The sequence below is a fragment of the Jaculus jaculus genome, chromosome 18, assembly GCF_020740685.1.
Source record: "Jaculus jaculus isolate mJacJac1 chromosome 18, mJacJac1.mat.Y.cur, whole genome shotgun sequence".
Taxonomy (NCBI): Eukaryota; Metazoa; Chordata; class Mammalia; order Rodentia; family Dipodidae; genus Jaculus; species Jaculus jaculus.
Window position 1 is genome coordinate 32704809 of NC_059119.1, and position 25632 is coordinate 32730440.

The 25632-nt window shown below is 48.4% G+C and overlaps 1 protein-coding gene across 6 annotated transcripts in view; it reads right to left on the reverse strand.

Moving 5' to 3' along the window:
* The window catches only part of Cacna1c (calcium voltage-gated channel subunit alpha1 C), a 669544-nt gene that overhangs the window by 126387 nt on the left and 517525 nt on the right, over positions 1 to 25632 (reverse strand). For all 6 annotated transcript variants that reach the window (XM_045137293.1, XM_045137289.1, XM_045137291.1 and 3 more), the window contains 4 exons: positions 20862 to 20952; positions 13540 to 13566; positions 5761 to 5921; positions 4603 to 4828 (listed from right to left, as the gene is read on the reverse strand). In XM_045137293.1, coding sequence (XP_044993228.1) covers positions 4603 to 4828; positions 5761 to 5921; positions 13540 to 13566; positions 20862 to 20952 — 505 coding nt within the window. The remainder of the gene's footprint in view (positions 1 to 4602; positions 4829 to 5760; positions 5922 to 13539; positions 13567 to 20861; positions 20953 to 25632) is intronic.

Consider the following 25632-nt stretch of genomic DNA (forward strand, 5'->3'; position numbering starts at 1 on the left):
TCCCCTTGTCCCCATCACCTAGCCCTGGCCACCGGTCTCTCTCATTTGGATTTCTGGAACCGGCTTGCCTGCCTTGATTCTGACTCCCCATAACAATTTTTTCACACCAAAGCAGGAAGAGGGTCCCCGTACAATATGAGCCATCACAGCACTTCAGCCTTCAACCGCTTTCTTTCCTACTTGGCAGAAAAGCCCAGTTCCTCAGGAGGGGCGGTGAGCCCACTGGGGTCTGGCCCTCCTCAGCCACTGCCTCCTGGCTCCCGTGCTTTCCTCCCTTCCTTCGCTCCAGTTATGCGAACTTGACTACTTCCACCACTTCCAGACACCCTGCTGGATGGGCCCTTGCTGTTTATTCCACTGACCCATGTGGGTCTCTAACAGGAAGTGGCATGTGGGGCTGGAGAGATGGCTTGGTGGTCAAGGCGTTTGTCTGCAAAGCCAAAGGACCCTGGTTCGATTCCCCAGGACCCACGTTAGCCAGATGCACAAGGGGGCATATGCATCTGGAGTTCGGGTTTGCAGTGGCTGGAGTCCCTGGCACGCCCATTCCCTCTCCCTCTCTCTGTCTCTTTCTCTCTCTTCAATAAATAAATTATATATATATATATTTAATATATATTTAATATATATATATATATTTAAAAAGAAAGTGGCATGTGGTACCTTTAGGTCCTACACAGAGTAAACTTTCCTGACCTCCACTTCAGCTCCTGTTCTACTTTGTTAAAAATTTTCCAATTTCACCTTCAGATAAACATTTATTTATTTATTTATCTTTGCTCAGAGTCTGTTTTCATGAAGTCCATGGGGGAGGGAAGTCACACGTGTTATTTGCATCCCTAGTCCTCTGAGAAGTGCTTGCCCCACAGAAGGTGACCACGATTTTGTTGAGTGGATGAATGACTGAATTTTACTATAATGTAACATGTTTACACGGGACAATCGGTGTGCCCTGTGGCCCGATATACATGCATGCATGCACACATACATGATGCATGCATGCATGTTGTGGGGTGGGAGCAAGCATAGGGATAGGGGGACCGCTTATGCACGCACCTGAGCCGAACAGAGGGTCAGCCAAATTCTGTGGTGGGGCTACCTGTGTATTTTCCATGGTATTTCCATTGCCATCGTGTCCCTTACATCCGTGGATGGGGAATTTCTGAGACTCCCACCTGTTCCATTGCCAGGCCATACATCAGGTTTGCCCTACGGTAAATGAGGTGGCCACGGCTTTGAAGCCCTTAGGGTACACTTTGAGGAGAACAATGTGCACATGTAACCCCATGCAGAAGAGCTCTCATACCGTTGGCTCAAAATCTTTGCTTTTTCATTTTATTTGAGAGAGAGAGAGAGGGAGAGAGAGAGGGAGATAGTGAGGGAGAATAATACAGAGAGAGAGGATGGACACGCCAAGACCTTCAGCCTCTGCACCACCTTGTGCATCTGGCTTACATGGGTCCTGGGGAATCAAACCTGGATCTTTGGCTTCACAGGCAAATGCCTTAACCACCAAGCCATCTCTCCAGCCCTGGCTCAAAATCTTAATGGCACTAGGTTGAAAGGCATGGGCCAGACTCTGATGAGGAGCTGACTGTGGTGGCCAAGTCCATAGCACTAGGCCACCGTCTGTGGCATTTTGCATGGTCATGGGCTTAGATAATGTCAAGACAAGGGTTGGCGGTGGGCGGGGGGGGGGGGCGGAGGGGGGCTCGCCATGCTATTTATAGTTTGTTTTCAATTGAATTTTACTTCCCTTCAAGGGGCAAAGTGGAGTTGTGCCCGAGGCTGGCCTGACACCTGTACCTTAGGAGCTAAAGAGCTGAGCTGGAGCAAGTGGCTTTGGCATGATGAGTATGCCTTGGAACAGATGGCTACACGGAGGAACACACTCTGGGGAACTGAGAGGCATGGCCAGGACCCTGCTGTGTCAAGAACGCTAGCAGGTTTCAAGGAGAGCTGATGTCTGAGGCTGCATGCTGCAGCTGAGAGTGGGACCCAGGTGGGGGCTTCACTGTGGCTAATACTGTCACACCCGGAGGCGTCCTGATGGCGGTTTTGGAGTGAAGGGTAACAGGAGAGGCCATTTAGCTTTTCTTGCTTGCAAACTCTCCCAGTGCTAATGCCCAAAGATGTTACTGCTGAACCTTGGTCTACAGCTGACTTGCCCCAGAACCATTCTCTTTCTAGGATGATAGCTGGTGGTAGGCCAGAAGGATTAATAGCATACCAGTCATCCAGGGAGGTTTTGATCCTAACTAATTAAAAAAAATAACATACATGCATTCACACATGAAAAACAATAAAAGAGCTTTGGAAAACAAAGACTTATGTCACTGGCCACAGACCTTGTGGAGAACCTGGGGTAGCCACGCTCCTCTGGTCAGAACAAGGCACGTATCCCAGATACAGAGTATAAGCCCAGTGCTGGTGGCTCAAAACCACACTGGTGCTCCCATGGCCCTCTGCCCCACCACTCTGGGCATCAATGTGTTTTAAAAGTATTATTTATTTATTTATGAGGGAGAGGGAGAGAGAGAGTGACAGAGAGAGGGGAGAGAATATAAGCGCACCAGCTCCAACCACTGCAAACGAACTCCAGATGCATGCACCACCTTGTGCATCTGGCTTGCGTGGGTCCTAGGGATTAGGATCTTGGTCCTTTGGCTTTGCAGGTAAGCACCTTAACTGCTAAGCCATCTGTCCAGTCCCAACGTTTCTTTTTCATTCTCCTGTTCTCTGCACCATCATGCCAGTATGTGTTCCTGACTACCTGTCCCCATTCACCCAGATCACTGTTTTCCCCTTTAACTATGGTGCCCCCGAGGCATCTGACTGGATCAAGTTCCTGCTGCCAGCGAGTAAGGGCACTAAAGAAAGCTAGGGAAACAGTTTAGACTAGAGGAGAGGACATGATGGAGGAGAATGTTGTAAGGAGTCCTACCCTGCCTTTGGCTCTTACATTCTTTCTGCCAAGGAGAGGTAGGCCTTTTTATGACTTCCTTAGTGAGTTCTTCCAGGTTCAAGAGTCATGATCACTTCTTCAAACTCGAGCACAAAAGTGCTTCAGTATGTAAATAGCGACATGACCTCCTGAAATATTCTTCAAGAGGATTTGAAAGGCAGAAATGTACTTGTATAATGGAAGGACCATATATAGGTGACCCTTCTCAACACTCCATTGAGACTGTCCACAGTGTCTGTTCCCAGCACATACTCTGGAAACTTACTAGTTACTGAAATGTTCTGAACTTACAAGTCTGGGGTTGGAGTCAGGTTTGCAGGCAGCATGGGATTCCCTAGCAGTCAGTACTCTGCATGCATAGCCTGTCTTGTATTTTCCTTACTACATTTCAGATTGTACGTTTCAAATGTATAGATTTCAAGACACTTGGAGACTTGAAAAGATGTAACTTCCTATTAGGTAATGGAATTATTTTTGCTTATAGATATTTCAAAATCTGAAAATACCATCAGTCCTTCTTGTACAGAGAGGGGCTATAGGAAACTTCCCGGTCAAGACAGATTTTAAAAAGTGGTTCCTTGGTATTGTTTTCACTTCCAGAAGAAAAAATAATTACTGATTAAGAGAATAAATGGTCAATTTCTTCAAGATACTATAATACCAACTGGCAGTAAAATCTCTTTTCTATAGGCACCTAAAATGCAAAACTGCTAACACAGGGAACTTTCTTTTGAGAATTATTTAAGAGGCAGTGAAAATCCCAAGTTAAAAAGATAGCATTTACCAGGCCCCCAGCAGAAGCAAGTGGAATCAGCAACTCTCTAACAAACAAGCGTGCAAAAATCCTTTAGGTTCTAGCTCAGGGCAAGCTTAGCCTGTCAGCCCTCCAGTTCACAGGGTGGTCAGGAGAAAATAAAGTAAACACCAGCACGCGTCTCTCTCCCTGCTTCCTGACTGTTGAAGCTATATGACCGGCTGCCTCACACTGCCACAGCCCTGCCTTCCCCGCCACGGTGAACTGTATCCTTCTTAAACTGTGACCCGACATAAAGCCTTCCATAAGCTGTCCTTGTCAGGTGTTTTGTCACAGCAACGGGAAAATTAAGTCACAATTACAACCACAGTGGACAAGGGTTCCACTTTCTGTTTTCTCCAAAACACTTAATACTATTATTTTTTTTTTTCTTAAATAGTATCCTTACTAATAGGTGTATTTATCTGACTTTGGGGGAGGAAAAAGGTTGACTAAGCCACTTTTTTCTACTTGCCTTGAATTGACAATTTCTCAACCTCCAGAAGCGATCTGTGACTTTGAGGTAGAATCAACACAGGGGCTGATCAAGCAAAGGCTAGATTTCTGTGATGGTTTTAAGAAACCATTCCAGCTGCCTACCTCTGGACTTGCTTACATGGCTGAGTAAGTACCAGTGAGTCAAATGACAAGGGTTAGCGGGCAGAAGCATTTCTGAGTAGCATGCCGCCTAAACGAATCACAGCTTCCCTTTGTGCTGTGTACGAGCAGAGGTTAGAAACTTCTCGAAATAGCACCTTGCATCCTACCCAGGCCCATCCTTCTTGGCCTTCCAGAAGACTTCTCCCAAGTCCATCCCCCAAAAAGGAAAAGAGGGCCCACACACCTGGTGATCTTAAAGATCCGGAGCAGCCGCACACATCTCAGCACCGAGATGCCCAGGGGAGACATGATCTTGGTCTCTACCAGGATGGTCTCCAGGATGCCCCCACACACGATGAAGCAGTCAAAGCGGTTGAAGAGGGACACGAAATAGGCCTGCAGGCCCAGGCTGTACATCTTCAAAAGCATCTCCGCAGTGAAGAGGGCCAGCAGTGCCTTATTGGCCGTGTCTGGTAGGTGCAGGAGCAGGTGGGACCCAAGCAGGGGGCCGAGCAGAGGCAAAGAGGAGAGAGGAGAGCACAGTCACTGTCATGGCTGGACAAAAAGATCCCACCTCTCTTCCTTCTCTTCCTCCCCCCTTCACCCCAGGACCTCTCCCAGCCACTCCTGAAAGCACCCCTGGGGTAAACCAAGAGGAAGGGGCATCCCATAACGATCGTCATGAGAGCCGTCAACATCTCATCTACCATGCCTCACTCTATACAGCAGCTCTGTGAGGTTTCACACGGTTAGTATTAAACCCAATGTTTTTGAGATAAAACAGGATGTTCAGAAGATTGAGTTGCCTAAGCCAATGGCCAAGTCGGGGCCAGGCTATCTGCATCTGGTCTTCCCTCCCAGAAGCCCTCAGAACCCATGCCACATTTCTTTGACCCCTTTGATAGGTTATTGATATTCTCCTAGGGGGTCCAGGCAAGGTGACAAGTCCCTGCTAACTCTCTCCGACTAGTTCTCTGTGTCTGGAGAGGTCACTTTCTGCCTGCATCTTCTTGTGGTCTGAGATAGACCACCTGGTAATACCACCTATTAAGTAAAGCCTAAGGAATAGAAAAATCCCTTCTGGGAGTTGGTAGTCAAAGATCTGAGAAAGCCAGACAAGCTATCACGTCCTTGACAGTGGGCCCCAGTAGTAAGTGTGGAGGCAGACAGATGGTTGGGGCCATAGCAGGGGATTCCTGTCTGTTTGTAACAAGACTCTTCACTTTACTGTGGGGCCTGAAAGCTTCCCCGTGGAGGTTCTAGCACGGAACCAGCAGAGAGGAACAGTTTCCAGCTACTGGACCGTTAACCTTCCGTGAGCGGTGAGTCCCTCCTGGGGACCCAAGGCTGAGTTAGCAAGAGGGGACGGGACCACGCTGGGGACGGGGAGTGGGCTGCTCACCTTGCACTTCTGTGAGCCAGTGGGGCTGGTTGTAATGTTCGGAGGCAATGGTGAGCGTATTGAGGAACACGAGAAAGATCACAAGCCAGTAGAAGACATTGGACTTGACCGCGGCACGGCACTTTCTTCTGCAGAAGCGGTTCCACCTGCGCCAGTAGCGGCTGGAAAGTGGGCAGAAAAGGAGAAGCATGGGATTGGCTGGGAGATGCAGGGTTCTGCCAGGGAGAAGCACGCCTGGTGGCTTTTCACCTATCACTGATCTGGCCATCCTAGTTTCTGGGGGCTGAATGCATTTAAATACTCGAAAAGATATCACGGGCACCTTTTAAAGTTCCCCGGCTGGTTATAATATGTAACGATGATTGAGTGCCATTAAGCTGGATGATCCCAAAGCAACTCTCCCATTTTATGATTCTGGGGTAGAAAGGTCCACAGCTTGTCTCCAGTTTCATCCAATTCATTAAGGAACTACATTTAACTACGTTAGTCACTCAACAGACAACGTGTTCAATAGCTGCTGCACTTCACTGGGCAGGTAGAGGGAGAGAGGCTGCAGAGAGCCTCACCAGAGACTGCCACGTGCAGAACCCCATGGCCAGATTTGATATCAGAAAACCAAACACTCTGCGTATCCGGCCACACTATAAGCTTCTAGGTTAAGGTAGAATGAGGAAGTCTGTTTTGGCTGTCTGGACTAGAGGAAGTGATGGGGCGGGGGCGGGGAAGGATAATGAACAGGCAGAGCGGACTGAGAGGAAGGCACAGAAGGGGCTGCCAATCTGGAGCGATCTGACAGTGTGGCAGCCTCTGCCAACCAAGAGCCAGGGGAGGGTGCTCTGGGGAGTGAGGAGAAGGGAGGGGCACTTGCCTCGAGCTGACCGGGCGTGTATGCAGACAGACTGACAAGGCATAGGAACGCTGAGCCCCAGAAAAGCCAAACTAGGGCCGAATCTTAATGCAACAGTCATGGATAAGCGCATTTTCCCATATCGCTACCTCTGTTTCCACCTCCCTAGTCTAGCCAGACAGTCCTCTAAACAAGCATGCTCACAGCAGAGACATTTGAACCACGTATTGCAACCCACGAGTGGGTATCTAACGGGTCACGACTGGCACAGAAAAGGGGAATAGGATGAAAAGTATCACAATGCATCTTGCAGCAAAATAAAAAAAAAATCAGCAGTGGGAAATCATCAAATAAAATCTTTAGGCTGTGTGTGTGTGTGTGTGTGTGTGTGTGTGTGTGTGTGTGTGTTAGGATGTAAAATCTGGTCTTCCACTTAAGGGTAATGGAAGCGAATAACAATCCAATACAAACAATCCATCTTTGTCGTGACTCCATATCTGCCATCGTCTGGTTAGAGATAACCATAAAAAGAAAATTTTAGTCATTTTCTCCATGGGATTATTCTGTAAAGCACCATGTGAAAGGTTTGATTAGCCCGCGGGGTCATGTAGCATCATGTGCAAACATGCCTGAAATGGCCATGGGACTGGCTGCGTGTGTTCTGTGATCGGGCCCCCAGCCTTAGTCCTCTACTCCTGGGGGGAGGTGGTGATGAAGAAGGGAGAGCCTTCTGATGTCACCCGTTCCAGTTCCATAGGCCAAGGCCAGCTTGCATTTCTTTCCTTTCTTTTTTTTTAATATATATATAGAGAATTGGCACACCAGGCCTCAGCCACTGCAGTCCAACTCCAGATGCTTGCGCCACCTAGTGGGCATGTGCGACCTTGTGTTTGTGTCACGTTTGTGCATGTGGCTTACGTGGGATCTGGAGAGAGATTGAACTGGGGTCCTTAGGCTTCGCAGGCAAGAGCCTTAACAGCTAAGCCATCTCTCCAGCCCCCAGTTTGCAGTTTGGGGCCCCAGGGGTCCCTCCACTCACACCGGCTTGGCTTCACCCATGTCTCCAATGCTGTCATTTTTCTCCCTAGTCTCTATAGAAGAGCCTGTTCACTGAGCCTTGGCTGGAGTCTATGCTGAGCTTGGGAGAACGAGGGACGCTCAGACCTGCATTCTGCCTTGACTGCAGGAAGAAGTCCAGATTGGGCCTGAAAGGTGGAGGGAAGGGGGATCGAGGTGGGTGATGTTCTGGTCTGACCTGTCCGTCCCTGCCTTTGGGACATTCCGTTACTGCTTGAAGAAAGCCCACTATGCAGAAAAGAGAAACCATGTTGCCAGGTAATTCCTTTTCCAAATACACTTTGGGGATAATTGAAGACTTCCAGACATCAAGGTGGAGAGAGGTTGAGGGAAGGGGACAATGAGTTCCAGGCAGTTGTGGTGAGGGATGGCCTGAGCTTGGTACTCAGCAGTCCTGTCTCGCCAGGACACTATTCAGCTTCTAGAGAAATCTGGTAAAGTGACTTTTTTCCCAGACAAATTAATTTTTAGGACACACTGATTTAATAATTTACAATTTCCTTGTAAAGATTATGTTTCAAATTTATAATACCACATTGTAAAAGTCACTGATAACTTCCATAAAGAGTCCAAAGTAATCAAGGTTGATTTTTTTTTTTTTAAATGCAGTGGATAGGAACTGATCGGAACTGTCAGGTTCATATGGGAAACTTGACCAAGGCTCTCTCTTCCAAATTTGGGGGTGGTAGATGTGGGGTGCTCTAAGGTCAGGCCTGTCACATGGGTCTGGTACCATTCTGTGAGGCTGCTCCTTCTCAAAGCGGGTCTGGAAAGTCACATGGAGCTGGGCTGGGGTGGGGGTAATTACTGTCTAGAGAAAGTATTTAAAGATAATTATACACCTCCCACTCTTCAAAATATAGCTTTGCTTGACAACTGGTTTCCTGGCAACCCTTCCTACTGTATAACAGATGTAATAGTTCATTAGAATGTGTAAACTATTTGTGTTTACACGTGCACGGAGGATATCAACATCAAATGATAAAACAGGGAGGAGCCCTTCTCTTCACATGAGGGAGACACCATTTACTCTCGAAATGGAACATTCCATATGGAACGCGGTGGCAGCTGCGCTCTGCCTCCTCCCCCTGGGCTCACCTTTCCTTCCCCCAGCTGGGGACCTTGATCTTGCCTTTTCAGCCACATAGAAAGAGTTCCCTCTCAACAGTTTAGGTCATCGCCATTTGTTTCCATCGTCTAGGTCCTGCCCACCCTTAAGGCTCAACTCAAGTCCCAGCATCTCCAACAGGGACTCTAGTCTCCTAACCTCGTCTCCCTACCCTTCAGCACCTGTTTATATCACTTATTTTATTTATTTTTTGATTTTTCGAGGTAGGGTCTCACTCTAGCCCAGGCTGACCAGGAATTCACTATGTAGTCTCAGGGTGGCCTCAAACTCACGGCGATCCTCCTACCTCTGCCTCCCGAGTGCTGGGATTAAAGGCGTGCGCCACCACGCCTGGCTTATATCACTTATTTTTTAAAAAAGATTTTATTTTTATTTATTTAATAGAGACAGAGAGAGAATGGGGGAGAGAGAGAGAAAAAAAAATGGGCCCCACCAGGGCCTCCAGCCACTGCAAACAAACTCCAGACAAATGTGCTGCCATGTGCATCTGGCTTACATGGGACCTGGAGTATTGAATCTGGGTCTTTTGGCTTTGCAAGCAAGTGCCTTAACCACTAAGCCATCCCTCCAGCCCAACATCACTTATTTTTTGTTGTAGGGTCCACACTTGTTAAATCCCAACTATGGACAAGGGAAGATAGTAACAGTTAATAGATACAGTCCTTGTGTACACAAAACCCACCCAGGGGACAGAGCAGCAGGAAAGGACACTTATTAGAATAGGCTAAATGCTGGAGAGTTCTGTGACTGTGTGCCCCCTGGCACGTCTTAGCTAGCCATGGAAGGATGAGGGGCTGCTCCCAGGGTGGGGGATGATCATTGCCTTACATCATCAGTTAACTTTTACTTTTATGGCTCCTGCCTCTCTAATTAGGTCACCCGATCCACAAGGGGCAGGGCTTCTGCTCTTCTACTTTGTTATAGATTTTGCATAATCCATCTCACGCGGCAGGGCAGATCACCGGAGCGACAGAGACACACTCTGCAAATCTAACTCCGTGAGAAAGAGGGGGCTCAGGACCTCCAGCGTCTTCAACCCAGGAAGGAGGGTGGGAGTGGAGAGAGGAAAGTGCCCCTTAAATATTTTTGTCTGGTGCCACACTGCTGACGGGCATCTACAGCAGTACTGGCCATGAAAATAATGGATGCACCAGGCAGTCCAGTGGCTGGAGTCCGTTCCCATCCTTTCTTTCACAGAACTAAGAACAAACAGCAAAGAAATTCATTGAATTTAATTCTTTTATGAGTAATAGCCTGAAGATGGGTTACTAGAGATTGGAGTGCACTGAGACTATACCTCTTTGCTTACAGCTTGACAGAAGTACAGGGATCTTTCTGAAACCTGGGCCCAGCATGCTTACAGTTTTGAACTCTGTGAGCTTTGCTCAGAACCCTGCATAGTGACCTTCCAGAAATTCCAACAGGCTACCAGGCCAATTCTTTAGGTTGTAAAAGTTGGAATCATTGATTACATATCTGTTTTCAACCTAGCCTGCACAATGAACCCCAAACACAGCAGATTCCTTATTTTGCCCAATTCCTTTACGTGGAAACCCGGATGACCAAGGGAGTGGATGTCTTAGTATTATCTCACATTAAAAGTTTATTGGCTTGCCAATTTTCCCCTTATAAGCTATGTCCTAATAATTCTTTCAAATAAACCATGACCTTGTATCATTCTGTCTTGCACACACAATGAGCCTGTTTGAAGCTCAAAGACTATAACTGTCATTGTTAAATGACTTCACTTACAAGAACTATTTGGAAAACTTTTATAATTCTGGCAGCACCTTGAATCTCTTGCCAGCCTCATATACCAGATACCATGAGTGGGCTGGTGGGTAAGCAGTCACTGGGTGATATTGCTTACAACGTCTAGAGTCACACGTTGAAGTGATGTTTTCACTACACTGGTTTAAATCAAAGTTATTATTTCCTGCTAATTCTTGGTACTTCCTTAACAGGGATAACAGAAAAAATTTTCAAAGCACATACGTGGCTTGCCTCCTACTTCTATGCAATAGCACGTGTCTTGCTGTTTCCTCTGTGTCTGTGACCGAAGAAGCAATGCAGATGCAGAGTCTAATCTACCTGCCCGGGCCTGACCCGTAGGACGGCCCAGGCTGCTCCTGAGCTGTGACGCTTGGCGCTCTCTAAGCCTCCGGTTCTGTCTACGGACGGGTTTCATATCAAACTACCAGCAACAAGCAATGAGCCACTGGGAATAGAACACAAGTCCATTCTCCACACTGTTCCTGCATGGTTAGGTGGCAGCTACGGGGGAGAAGCCCTTACAGGGGTTAGAAATGAGCCCCGTGGCTGGGAGGCAGCAGGCTGGACAAGGTGGGCTAAAGAAGGTTCCAGGCTTCCGCAGATTTCTCATTTTCAAGAGCACACCTCACTCTACAGACCACTGGAGTAAATGCAATGTTTTTACTCTTGGGATCAATTTCTAACTTGAGAGTGTCCCCCAACCCCAAGTGTGTGACCTTCCCTTTCATCTTCCATCCTCGGTGATTCTCTCATTTGCATGTCTTAAGCATAGGATTTAGAAGACATTTATACTGTGTCTTTAAAATATTTTTTTATTATCTTATTGAGTGGGGGGCTTGGAACTATTAAGAGTACCTCATGCTTTCTCAGCGTACACTTGTCAAATTTGCTGTTTTGTTTGAATGCTCCTCAAATCTGCAATCTTATCAATGCAAGGTGTTTCATACATTTACTCATCCACTCAGCGACTATTTCCTAAGGCTTTATTATGTGCCACCTCTCCACATGGTCGAGATCATGTAGTAAAATCTAGGTGGTGTTGAGAGAACAATTCTTATTTCTAGAGCTTTCATTTAATAAGATCCAGGTGTGCCTAGTCCCATATTTTTCTTAAATATCTTTTTATTTTATTTTTTTTCGGGGGGGGGTGTGGAATTAGCACATCAGGGCCTCAGCCACTGCAACTGAACTCCAGACATTTGTACCACCTAGTGGACATGTATGACTTGTGTCACCTTTGTGCGTCTGGCTTACGTGGGATCTGGAGAGTTGAACATGGTACTTAGGTTTTGCAAGCACGCACCTTAACCATAAGCCATCTGTCCAGCCCAGCCCCAGATTTTAAAAGTAGATCTTAGTTTGAGAAAAAGAGGAAGGGGAGGAAAGTCAGGATATTCTAGACCCAATGGAGCATGAGGGAAAGAAGGTATTTTAAGTGGAATAGAGTCAGATACCAGAGTCCTCATTTAATCTAGCACTTGGGCACCGAGCCCCACTAAGTTAGGAGGACTGCTTAGAAACAGGAAGATGTCATGGGGAGGTGCAGAGGCTTGGGTGTAGGTTCTGTAGGCTCTGGGAGAATGTCCTTCTTTAGCTTCCCACTCTGTCTTGCTGGTGTGGACAGAGTGCTGGTTTGCAGGTGGGTAGAGGGCCTGCTTGGGAACTTCTGGTCTTGGGAGCATATTTATAGAGTGAGGTAGGGCCTGGCAGGGTGAGGAGAGGCAGAGCCCAAAGTGGAAAGTTCAAGAGAGCGTGGGGATCACAGAGCAGATGCAAGGAGCTTAAGACCGGAAGCAAATGGAACTGGTTGGCCAAACCAGGTGGACCTGCCACACGTCAGAGCTGGCAAGTCAGGAGGACTTACGAGCATTCGGGATCTTTCTCACCAGGCTTTGATTCTGGGATTTTAGAGCTCTTCACTGCCTACGTTCAGACCCACCTTACAGAGTCACTAGGGAGAAAAGCTGAGCAACTCCATGTGCCAATCTCCAGGACTGTTTAAAACAAACCAGTGCCAAACACTCAGCTGGACTAGTTTAGTATCACTTATACTTCCTGCTATAAACTAGGGAGGCTATAGGAAGGTAAGACTATGTTATGAAAACTAAATGGCTAAGGTTTTTTTTGGGGGGTGGTGGCGCTACGAGTTGTTGGAGCCAACTCACAGTCCCGCCCTATGCAAATATCCAATGATACATTCAGGGAACACACAGGGTTAACAGGTAAGAGCTGGGCAGGTACCGAGTTAGACTCAAGTGTAGACAAAGCCCAGTGGCCGTGATAGATGTCCCTGCAAGCCAGTAACAGGAGCATAAAACAGTAAGTGCTAGTGACATCTGTAAAGCCTGTGGAGTGGGGGTCAGGGGACAGTGATTTGACCCCCTTGGGAGTGTGCTGAGGACGCCACAGGTGATGTAACCTCTGGGCTCCCTAACAAGTCTGAGTTCTCCAGACGAAGGCATGCACGGTGATTTAGGTGGAGGAAAAGTTTGACGAAAAGGCTTCCGTGTGCAAGCCAAAGGCACACGGCAGGCTGAATTCTCTGGAATGTTCTGGCATCCTGTCAAAGTTAGTGACATAGGCTTACGTGATTTCTGTAATCCTCCAAGTTCATTTCATTTCGCCCCATGAACATGGAGCAGGTCAAATAGCAGCAAGTGTTCACGTGTTCGTTTTAACTGGACTTCATTTTATGAGGGAGTTAGACACACCTGCCTTCAGTCTTGTGGGCACTGCCCAAAGACTTACAGCCCAAAGAACCAACAAGTCCTAACCCCTGAATTGCTTCTTTCCATAGACTCATGAGCCCCCCTCAAGGTAACCCTACATAAAGGAAGCAGTTATGTCCCTAACTGGCAAGGGTTATGTTGCTCACACAATGTGGCAGTCGAGGATCGAGCTGGTGGGGTGGGGAGGGAAGGAAGGAGAGTGCTTATATACGTAGATCACTCACCTGAACTTGGATTTGGAGATCCGGTGGCTGGAACAGAAAAAGAAAATATTAGCAAAGAACAGACACTTCCTTCCACGTAAGGAATTGTTAATCAGTCCCGGAGGACTCTGAAATCTCCCAGCCCATGTACGTGGGCACTGGCAGGATGTGCAACACAGAGCCTGCAGAGAGAGAACATTCTGCGTGTTTGAGTGTGGCTGGCCCAGCCGACATCTCTAAGGCTGGCGTCTTCTAGGTGTGGATGACCCTCACTGGAGACGGAGGGAGGTCTGGGAAGAGCTCCATGGCAGACAGAAAGCCTCTCCTACGGACAGGAAGACTCACCACCAGAAAAAACTCATGCCAGTGCCGACTTCAGTACTGTTTGCTGACACAGGCCACGTGAGCCAGCTGGAAATGCACAGGCCACCAATGTGCCTGCCCAAGAGCTGCTCACTAGGCAGAAAGAAAGGGCCCTGGATTCGGAGGTGAAACTCTTAACGCTGAAGTCATGGGCATCCCTAAAGCCTTGGAGAAATAGCCCCCCCCCAAAAAAAAATAAGAAAGGAAAATAAAGAGAGCGCCAGGCTTTGTGTCGCATGCCTTTAATCCTAGCACTCGGGAGGCAGAAGTTGAATTGCCATGAGTTCAAGGCCACCTTGAGACTACACAGTGAATTCCAGGTCAGCCTGAGTTAGAATGAGACCCTACCTTAGAAAACCAAAAAACAAACAAGACGAAACAAAACAAAATTAAAGAAGAGAAATTTGGGTAGAATTGTAGGAAAGGTAGGCTGGTGATGGCGACAGCCCCTTCAAAGGGTTGTCACACAGGAGAGTTCCAGAAAGGCGGAACTTTCCACAAGCCCTGCGACCACCTAGTTCCCCGAGGACAGGGTCCAAGGCGACTGTGAGGACATGGGAGGTGGGGAGAGGAGGCCAAGAGAGAGGCTGCTCAGTGAGAAGCTTGAAAGAGGGAGGAAGGAGGGAGGGCGTGGGCACTGGAGAGGAGAGGTTTGAAGGCATGCACTGGCTTGGCTTGGGTGCCAAGAGAAAGACGAGCGCAGGCGAGATGGCACGTGGAATGGCAGCACTCAAAGGGACACAGAGAAGGACAGGATGCAAGTGTAAGGTGACGGCGGTGAGAGAGAATGTGTGGCGTGGGAAGCAAACAAGACAGAGGCATCGGAAGCCATGTCCCAGCCAGGCACCAAGTGAGCTCTAGCACATAGCAAGAAAACACCAATCCCTCTCGTTATTTTTTTTTTAATTTAAATTTAAAAAAAAACCCTAAATGATATGACAGGTGGCAAAGCCATCATGCATGAGATAATTATATCTCTGGGGCACTGAGTAGAGCCAAGTGCCTTTACTGCTTTGAATTGTTAGCCAATAACCTTTTCCCACCCCCCAAAGACTGCCTGCTAGGCTTAGAGGAGTTAATCACATGTTAACCAAGTGTGTGGGAGGGGGGGCCAAGAGCCAAGGGTAGCCTATCTATTTGGAGCTACCGTTGAACAAATGGTTCTAGCTGCTAAATGGGTGACGGGGACATGGGCAACGCTTCTAAGACAGGGCCATGCTAAGTTTAGTGTCCAGGGTTGCTTTTGGGCAACTGCCTTATCCTGTGGTTAAACTTTCAGCCCCAAGGGCGCCTGAGTCTGGTTGTCCCAGGTCTTCAGGAAGGAGGTCTCTGGTGTGTGATTCATCTCTGAACACTTGTCTCTCTCACTGCCAGTGGGCTCTTAGACACTCCCCCATGGGGGACTCATTTTCTCCTTAGAGCATCCAGGGAAATTATTCTGAGGAGTGGGCTGTGAGAAGATCACGCTGAGTGACTGTGGCGGAGTCTTGTTCATGCCTGACCAGTGACTCTGGATCCGCTTAAGCATTGTGCCAAGCTGAACTGGAGGAAATGGGACATGTCTGTCAACTCCCACCTGGCTTTACATCCTGATGTCTAAGCGTGGACACCAAGGATAAGAAGGTTTCTTGTTCACAGGGGCTTGTGAGCATGACTTTAGGTTTTCTGGGCCTAAAACATTCGTCCTTTTTTTTTTTTTTCTTTTTCTTTTCTTCAACACTGGTACACTTCACAGGCAATCATCAGCAATGTGCAATACCCGGTACTTAAGGAGGTGGTCATTAGAGTCACATTTAGCTGGAGATTAGGGAGACTCCAGCTCCTGGGAGTGTCGGGCTTGGGTCCTCTGTACTCTTGTTTGGAGAGGCACAGGGGCCTACTTGATGAAAATGCATGAACACTCTGCTTGGGCATCTGCTTCCCCTGTGGGCAAAATAAGCCAGGGATCACTGAGCACCTTGCAATCGCAGCTCCAGCCATGGCCCCGGGGTGGGTTAGCCTTTGGCATATCTGGTTCCCACTGACACTTGAAATCTGTGCAAGCTGTAGATTTCTCAGAACTGCCGAACCCTACAGTGTACCCCAACGGGCATATGCAGCTTGCAAAGACCCCGAGTTTCTGCATTTAACATTTGTATTCATGCGAGGCACTATTCCCCCCACCCCACCTCATGTCTCAAGTGGATTTGTGAAGAACAAACCAAGGCTGGTAACTAGGCAACACATGAGACAGTCCCCCAACTCTCCACCGGCTTGGAAAAGAGATTCATTCACCTCTAGGCACGCCTTCTGCCCAGGCCTCTGGGACAAACTGTGAAGACCAGAATCCCTTCCTTCACTGATTTGGACATTCAAAATTAGAAGCCAACCCAGATCCTTCCTTGTTCAGCTTAGCTATTCAATCGGTATTGGCCACTCTTTGACAAATATTTGAACTACTTTAGGAGCCATTGATATTTTCAGCCTCTCTTCCCTTCTTCAAGTGTTAAGTATCGTGTGTTTACTACCTGCCGTGGAGACAGTTTTTCCTTGACTTGCCTCCGTTTTTGTGCCTCTAACACAGTCAGGTAGAATTGCAATCCTCATCAGTGCGGACAAGTCTGACTCAGCTTCTCAACTCTTCAGCACCTGCTGTTACTACAAGAAAGGGCACATTCTGGGCCTTGCCCCCTGCCCAGCCCTGCCCCACCTAGGGGGCACTGAGCCGACTGCTCTCCGTGTCTGGCTTGAGCCTCCGTTGCTGGTTCCTCCTATGTTTCGTGGGACCCAGGCCTTCCCAGTCACTTGTTATTTTTTTTCCCCCAGGGCTCCCAGGCAAATGCTAAGTAAGACTTGACGTCCAGTGCTCAGCTGGGCTCCGGTCACACGCATGTGGCTCTCGGCATAAGACAGATCACTCTACCTCACCTGGTTTGAGTGCTTCTAGGCTACAAAACCGACTGAAAATACACTGACTTGTTCCATGAGGTCAAGTCCACATTGATGGTGTCGGTCTCCACCGTAGGCATTGCTGCGCATCTAATGATCCTTTAACAAACCCGCTCGTTTGTATCTTCCACGCTATGACTCAATTTTCCCCCATGTTCTGTCCTCATCCTTTGAGAGGGAGAGAGTGGGTCTTATCAGGGTGACTTCCGTCGATGACCAGTGACCACTCATAATTCCGTATTCGTTATGGAACCATAAGATTTGTGAGCCAGGAAGGACCTTCATGCCATGTGGACACCTGGTGTGATTTCTCAAGTGGCAGGATGCATTATTTAGGTATCACCTCACGTGGAGCATAATATGTCAAGGAGACGCAAGTGGCCCCTTTGAAGCGGCCCCTGCAGGCAGTTGGCTTGCCATCCTGGCTTCTGCTAGAACCAATGGTCCTTCCAGCCCCTTTGCTCTCAAGCTGAACCTCAGAGAGGATGCTTGGCCAAGGTCATGGGGTCGGGCCGGGGGGGTCCTGATGCCAGATCATTTTCATGTTCCAGGGCACAGGTATGTTCCTTTCTGTGCTTTTCTTTTCAGCTGCTGCCTTGCGCTCCAAGACGGTCCTGGTGCAGTTAAAGGCGGCCCTTCATCCTTCCTGCTGCCTCGGCCTTCCCTCTCTGGCTTCCCTCTCCCCTCGCATGATCTCGCTGCTTTAATGGGCATCCTCTGTTGACATACTGCCCCCTCTTCCTTGATGAGACTGGCTCCTAGAATGGCGCTATAGGACATACTGACTGTCCATTCTTTCTGTCCCCACATTGCAACTTTGGCCTGGTCCTCTGTCTTCTCAGAACTGGGCAGCCACGGTGGCCACTTCATTGGTGCACCATTCTCTTTGCTATTTTTTTGTTTTTTTCCTAATGCCAAAGTAGTTCTTCAAGAGTACAAAACTAACCACGTCAGTCTTCCCACATGGCTCCAGTAACTTCTCACCCTCTCATGATCTGCAGGGCCTGCCTCACCGTCCCTCACACATGCAGCTGCCCCGCCTGGCCTGGGATCCTGTTGGTGCCTCTGATGGAAACCCTTTTCCTTACATTTCACCTCAGTAATTTATGCTCCCCCTAAGCTGTCAGCTTAATTTTTAATTCTTCAAGGAAGCTTTCCCTTAACCTGCCCATCTAAGCCTCTGCAACTGAACAGACGTTCTATTTACTTTCCCATGAAAACACTTACCCCAGCTTCTAACCGAGCTCTTATTTGTTCCGGGCCCCTTCCATACTACAGCATCAACTCCAGGGAGACGGTGGCACTCTTCTGAATGGCTGTGATGCCCACCACCCAGCACCAGGCTGGGTACTGCCACGATGGTTCTCACAGAAACGGATGTCCTGACGTCTCCCTCTCCCGGCTTCTGATGGGTCTTAACTATTTTGTTTGCTTCATCCTATTCCATGTGTCAGCTTTGGTTTCCTGTCTCCTACACGTCTGTGAGCAGCAACTCCTGGCCTAACCTCACGGAGGCTGTCGAGCGCCAGTTTTCCTCTGCTCAGACCTGCCCCTCATACCTCCACATCTCGCTGTCCACATAACACCTGCAGATCCTTCAGGCTGGGCCCTTACTTCAAATTTTTACCTCAGCCTCGTTGTCATTTTCTCTTCATAGACATTAGTGTTCTTTAGTCTTCATAGATATTGGCCTTCTTTATCCCCTTCCTCTGCCCACTGCCTCCTCCTCAAGAAAGCATCACGTTATGGTGCTTTCCTTGTCACTCCTCTGTCCCCCCCCCCCCCCGCCCACCAGGCACCAGCTTTCTCTCCATGTGCAAGTCCCCATCTGGACCTCATTTTAGGACACAAGACTTTAACTGGAAGCTTGAGAAATACCAGTCTCGCTGTGCCCTTAGCTTGCTCTGTTCCCATGCCACTTCTTAATCACATGCTAGTCTGGTAGGAACAGGGAGGCAAGAAGATGGAGAAGAGACCACCGTTTATTAAGTGCATAGCATAATTCCGGCACCGTGGTTGTGCATGCTGTATGCAGAATGGATGCAGCAGACCCGGAAGGCAGAGGACTAACGGCAACCACGTCCATAGACCACCTGAGGCCTGTGGAGAGCCTCCTCCTAGGCATGCCCGGCATCCTGACACTGTGGCATGATGCTGTCATTTCTCTCCATAAAGTTCACACTCCGAAGCTGGGAGTGAGTGGGGTGGCTCAGGTCTTTAATCCCAGCACGTGGGAGGCTAAGGCAAGAGTGTCAGAATGAGTTCTCTGCGTGCCGGCGCTACAGGACTGAGTTCTATCTAGGTCAGCCTGGGTTGGGGTGAAACCGTGTTAAAATAAAATAAAACCTACCAAAGTTTATATTCTAGAACTGAAGAATCAAGTTACAAATCTCTCTCTCTCTCTCTCTCTCTCTCTCTCACACACACACACACATACATAATCTCATAATGTTTTAAGTACATTTTCTTGTGTTGAGCTGCATTCATATCTATGCTGTGACAGATGTGACCAGTGGATTGTGGGTGGGCCACACCTGGTTGGGGTGATCAGTGTCCCTCCAGCGTTGCAAAAATCTTGATCATATTCTCTCATCCCAACCCCCACCCACCACCTTAATGACTAGCACACAGAAGGTCCTAGGAACTTAGACTACAAGGATCCCATCCGCCTGCCCCTAGCATTGCTATCTGGGGCCAACTTCCTGAAAATCAAATGCTTGTTCTTTACAATTCCAAAGGAAGAAGAGAGGGAAAAGGCTGGGATTGCTGCTTTAAAAAAATGTAATTAGCACCATATTTTAACAACATTTTGACAATAACTACTTTCCAACATGCTGAGAAATCTGCAGGGCAGACTCCCTGTGGCCACAGTCACAGTGAGGGTGGCAGTGGCCCCGTGTCCCCTGGAAGCTCAGCCATGCTCACGTCCCTGCCCCGGGTCGCAGGTGTGCTCAGGGCTGCCTGCCTGCAGCTACCTTGGAGAGGGGCTGGATCTGCATGGCTATGAGCCGTGCCATCCAAGAAGGGGCTCCTTCCCCAAGCCAGCATTTAGAAATGCATGGGATTTGGGCTGATCCCACACATGGCCTTCTGTTGGCAATTCCAGCCAGGGGTTGAGATGAGTTTACAGTGGTTGTACCCATGGCCATAGGAAAAGCCGACGTCGCCTTCCAAATCGGAGCCTGGATGGCCTCGGAGGCCTTGTTTCAAGACCGCAGGGCTACCTGACTGCAAACCTGCTTAAACTCGGCTCTGCTTCCCGAGACACTGATCATTGCATTGATTTTGCTTGTTTCAGCAACTAAGTCATTTCCCCTCCCCACCGTTCACTTTGGGAGGGGGTATCACACAGAGATGACTGGTTTCTGAAACATGACTATGATAATCCATGTATGAACTTCTCCCTCGGATTCCCAGCCCTTCTCCCTTCAGCCTGTCCCAGGTCAAGGACAACGCCCTGAAGTCAGGGTCTAGTACTTGGCCTCAGGAAGAGAGGAGGGTCTGGCTGGAGGATGGGCTGTGATGACCTAGGCTAAGCACAGGCCGGCATCTAGCCACTCAAGGTGGTATGTCAGGCGCCGACTTCCTCATTAGAAGGGAAGCTTCACAGGACAGTGGGCTCGTTATCCGGCAGTGTGGTGCATCATCTGTTGGTTTTTCTTCCAGACCACACTTATCAGAATGGAAAGGGTAGCCTGCTGGACCCAGGGACCTGAGCTCTTGTGAGAGGGGTGAGGGAATGGGGAAGAAATAGAGATCAAAACACCTCCCTGTCATAAAGCATTCAACATCTGGGTCAGCTCCTCAAAGGAGTGCTGAAACACCTTTGATTTAAACCCTACCACGGTGCGTGCTCCCCCCTAGGGTGCTTTTCTCCCCACATGGGGGGGCACACGTTGTTACTCAAGGTTCTGATCCTGCCCCTGAAGCAAGGAGCCAGATCATTCCCACCAGCTTCCTGGTGCGCGCGTGCGCATACACACACGCACGCACGCACGCACGGACGCACACCCCGGGAAGGAGCTGGTGCTAGATTCGCCGTGCCTACTCACGCCAGTCTCGCCCCGCAGTTTTCACCCTCGATGTCACCTCCAGCCACGTTCTCAGTGTTGACGGACTCCGTCTCGCTTGTGGGCATGCTCACTGTGAGTCACAAGGATGCAGGAAGGCGTCGAGGGTGGGGAGAGAAAGGGAAACAGAAGAACATTAGTATACTACATGCCATTTTGGCCCAGTGCTGGCTGGGCACCATCTGCTGGTCCATCTGTGAAGGCTGGGCCCTGGCATTGCCTTGCCAAGGCAGGGGGCTCCTTTACTGATGCCTGTCACTTATCTATGGGAAGACTGTTGCCAAGGACACTGTAAATGAGTGGGGATAGAGGAGGGGATTTGGCGATCAGAACACTTTATAGTACATGTCTGGAAAAGACTGGGTGTTTCCTTCCTTCCTTCCTTCCTTCCTTCCTTCCTTCCTTCCTTCCTTCCTTCCTTTCTTCCTTCCTTTCTTTCTTTTTTTCTGTCCACAACTTCAGAACATCAGAAAAGCACTAGGAACTTTCCAACTGCATCTACTAGTTACCACAGGGAGGGAGGCTCACGTAAGACTTTACCTCCCTTCCTTCTCCTACTGACTCTAAGGGCTCCACTCTCGAAACAAAAGTCCAGCTTGGATTCGCCTGGGCCGACTTCCAGATGGACCCGAGGACTTCCTTGTCCTTTGGCTCATGTTGCATCCTGACACGGTGACAATCTAGGGCCCTGCCTGAAGTGCTGAGCTTGGGGTGAAGGGCCTCTGCCAGGCTCAGGTGCTAAGCCCCACGCAGCATTGAGGGCAGTGGGAACGCAGGAGCCTAAGTATAGGATCCAGAGAGTCAAACATAAAAAAGGCCTTGAAGAGAGTTTGCAGGGACATCTGCTCCCCTCCAAACAGTCCCGGCATTCCTATCTCTAAGGGGCACAAGCCACATGTTTCCACAAGGGCCAGCCAGCCTGTTCAACCTCTGGCACCAAGGCTGGATTGCCAGGCAAAAGGGAGGTTTCTTGATTAGAAACCTTAGCATGGTGGCCTAGAGGAGGCTTTCGTTTAGTATTACTCTATTATTCTTCTAAGTGTAACTCAAACAGCTCTTTATCACTTTCTGTCACCATGTTAATGTGATAGGAATTAGCCTCAGCTTTAAAAAAAATATATATATTTTTTTTGAGGCACGATTTTGCTAAGCTCAGGCTGCCCTTGAACTTACAATCCTTCTGCCTCACCCTGCTGAGTGCTGGGCTTAGAGGTGAGTGCCATCACGCCTAGTGTGCTCCTTGGTTTTGCCCATACATTTTCTTTAGGGTGGTCTGGTTAAGCTCTCCTCCCAGAATAGAGCTCATCTGGTCAGAAAAATCACAACCCCTCAGCAGCCACCGTGCCCACAATTAGTGAGGGGATGGCACTGGTTGATGGATGTGGGCTTTCCCTAACTTTCTTCTATTTTAGATGAAGTGAAACCAAATGGATGAGAAGAGAATCATCTTAGGAACATGGAAGAGACGGACAGGAAGCCCTTTGACTCGCCATGTGTTTGGCTATCACATGAACAAAATCTCTCTAACCTAGGCTTCCTCAATTCCTCAAAAACAAAACAAAACAAAAAAAAACAATGCAGACATCATCTCATGGACTCTGATGGCTGAATGTGACTTAAGGAACTATCTAGCTCTACCAAGTTCCCTCACTTCACAGGAGGGATGTGATGGTCAGGGATATATGGTGTGTCTGGGAAGGACTGAGGATGGGGCACAAGGGCCATGTCCTATCGCTCTGATTTGTCCCAGTGTTGGCCAAGTCTCTCTCCTGTACCTAGGGGAGTTAATGACCAGGAAGCCGAGCGGAACTCTGGTTGCACCACGGGAGAGTGTTGAACAGCTCAATCAGCAGGGTGAGTTTTCCAGCATGTATTTCATTACAGACCAAGGTCTGAAGATAGGACCAGTTCTTTGGAATGGCTTAGCACCGGGAGCTGGAAAGTTGGACCTTTGGAGCTTTCTAAAAGCCTTGATCAATCCACACTAAGAAAGAAATCATGACAGTGTGGAACCTTCTGACTTTCAGTTTATCTATTTCTAGCCAACTCTATGACCTTAGGTGTCTTTGACTCTTTAGGCCTCACTGTTAGAAGGGCCAAGCTACATGTAGAAGGCCACCCGACTTTTGAGACACTTGGCTCCCAGACAGTCCTTTGTGTATAAGGTATGGTGTGACAGTGGCATTCCTAGCCTTGGAGAGATAACAAGATTAGAACCAAGCAAACATGGGCCTTAAGAGTAAGTATATTTTCTAAAGTCAAGGCACTGCTGGCACTGGTACCAACTTTGACATTATGAGTGACCTTGATGTCGGCTGACACTATCCAAAGGAATGATTGCATCTTCCATTGAGGAATGGCTGTTGACTCCTGATGGCTTTACACATAGAAGGAGATGTGGAGAGTCACCGTCCCCTTACAGAAACACACACGGACACAAGTACCAACACGTATCACAAACACGTGAGCACCAAGAGAAACCACCCTCCCATCCAGTCTGAGAGAGTCCACACACATGTACGCACACAGCACAGGGGACATTACCATGGGTTTCTGTGGAGTGACTAAACCAAGCAAACTTCCCTTTCTTCTGATCAAGCAAGCCCGCCGGAGCGCCTCCTTTCACACACCAGACGGTCAGTGTCAAGAACGGGAAGCAGACATCAACAGAACATGCAGTCAGTCAGCCACCGGCAAAAGAAACAATCCAGTGTTCACATAGAACATCCGTTTTCATATCCAAAAATTAACCAAAAAAAAAAGATTAAAAATCACAAACCAAAATGTATAAGCAAACATAACAAAATAGAACCAATCCCCCAAATCACAAGTATTAACAACACAAAACAAATGATGGGCCCTGAGTTAAAAGCAATGGTGGCCTCGAGGAGGAACTCTGGTCTACACTGAAACATCTATCTAGATACTTGGAGAAAGACCTTCCCACCACTCCAGGAGGCTGTCTCTTGTTCCCGTGCTCTTTGAGGAAAGTGTCCTTTCCACAGGGCCAGATGAGGAACTGATCAAAATGAATATCTGGGGTTGGAGAGATGGCTTAGCGGTTAAGGTGCATGCCTGTGAAGCCTAAGGACCCAGGTTCGATTCTCCAGATGCCAAGTAAGCCAGATGCACATGTTGGCACATGCGTCTGCCCATATTCTCTCTCCTTCTCTGTCTCAAATAAAGAAATAATAAATCTGTGGGGGAAAAATTAGTATCTGTCTTCACCCCCTTCTGGCGGCGGAGTGGCTCACTTCTCCAGCCTGTTGCAGGGAACTCAACGGAGTCCTTCTCATATACACCTGGATGGTGGCATTTAGGCATCGATCTACTTGCCCCTCTGTCCCGCTCATTCATTCATTTTCATTCAGTAAAACCCCATCCAGTGCCTGAGTTCTGGTCACCCAACACACATATGCATCTTCTTTACTTCAGATTTCCCAAATGCTTGTCTTTATCGTTATTCTTTATGTGCTAGGTAAGCATTTCATATAATTTTTTTGAGGTGCTGTGAACTGAACCTATGGCTTCACGTATGCTAGAAAAGTGCTCTCCCGATTAGCTATATTCCCAGCCATCGCTTAGTTTTCTATTTTCATAGTGCATTTCCTATTCTGTTTTCTGTTTTCTTTTTCTTTTCTTTTTTGTTTTCTGAGGTGGGGTCTCCCTCTGGCCCAGGCTGACCTGGAATTCACTATGGAGTCTCATGGTGGCCTCAAACTCATGGCGATCCTCCTACCTCTGCCTCCCGAGTGCTGGTATTAAAGGCGTGCGCCACTGCACCGGCTTTCTGTTTTCTTTTCAAGGGAGATAACCAGAGAGTCTGACTGGGGTACAAAGGTAGCTAAACTCCCTTTTGGTATCTACTTTTCACAAGCGTTAAGCTCCCTGTCCATGGGTAACTTTTAAATTTTTAAACAAATTTTTAAAATTTATTTATTTGCAAGCAGAGAGAGAGAGAGAGAGAGAGAGAGAGAGAGAGAGAGAGAGAGAGAGAGAGAGAGGGAAGAGAGACAGAGAGAAAATGGGCATGCCAGGGCTTCCAGCCACTGCAATGAACTCCAGACGCGTGCGCCCCCTTGTGCATCTGGCTAACATGGGTCCTGGGGAATCGAGCCTTGAACCAGGGTCCTTGGGCTTCACAGGCAAGTGCTTAACCCACTAAGCCATCTCACCAGCCCCCATGGGTAACTTTTTAAGGAGCTATATACAGAACACTCTAGTCCAGTCTGGGTTATAGCTCAAGAGGAGGGGGTTCAAGGAAAGCGGGAAGGACTTTCCTTCTGCATGGGAATGGGGAGGGCTGTGCTCTGCAATGACCCCTAATTCTTGATAGCCAATGCTTTAGGCAATTCCTCAGAGAGAGCATGCCTCTGCTTCATTTGCTAATGCTCTTACTAGTACGCCTCTGCGAGGCTGCAGGAGCAGCTGCTGGCAATGAGTAACGTGTGTGGCATAGTCACAATGTATGGCAGTGGATGGGAGGTGGTAAGTCAGCCGTCGGTCTTTCAGAGAGATTTGTGCTGTGATGACGAAACAGGTCAGAGGTTCGTCTGTTCTGGCGCGCAGCATGGAGGTCTTGTGGCTTCCTTTCACTTTTCTTTCCTTGGAACTCCGACTGTGGCTGAGGAACTTCTTTGAACATTCCTTGCTAGTGGGGATGCTGAAGAGTGGCTTATCTAAGGAAGGGGTCGGGCTAATTTCCAACCTGTAGAAAGAACCGTGTCTCTAGCATATTCATCTTTAAAACACA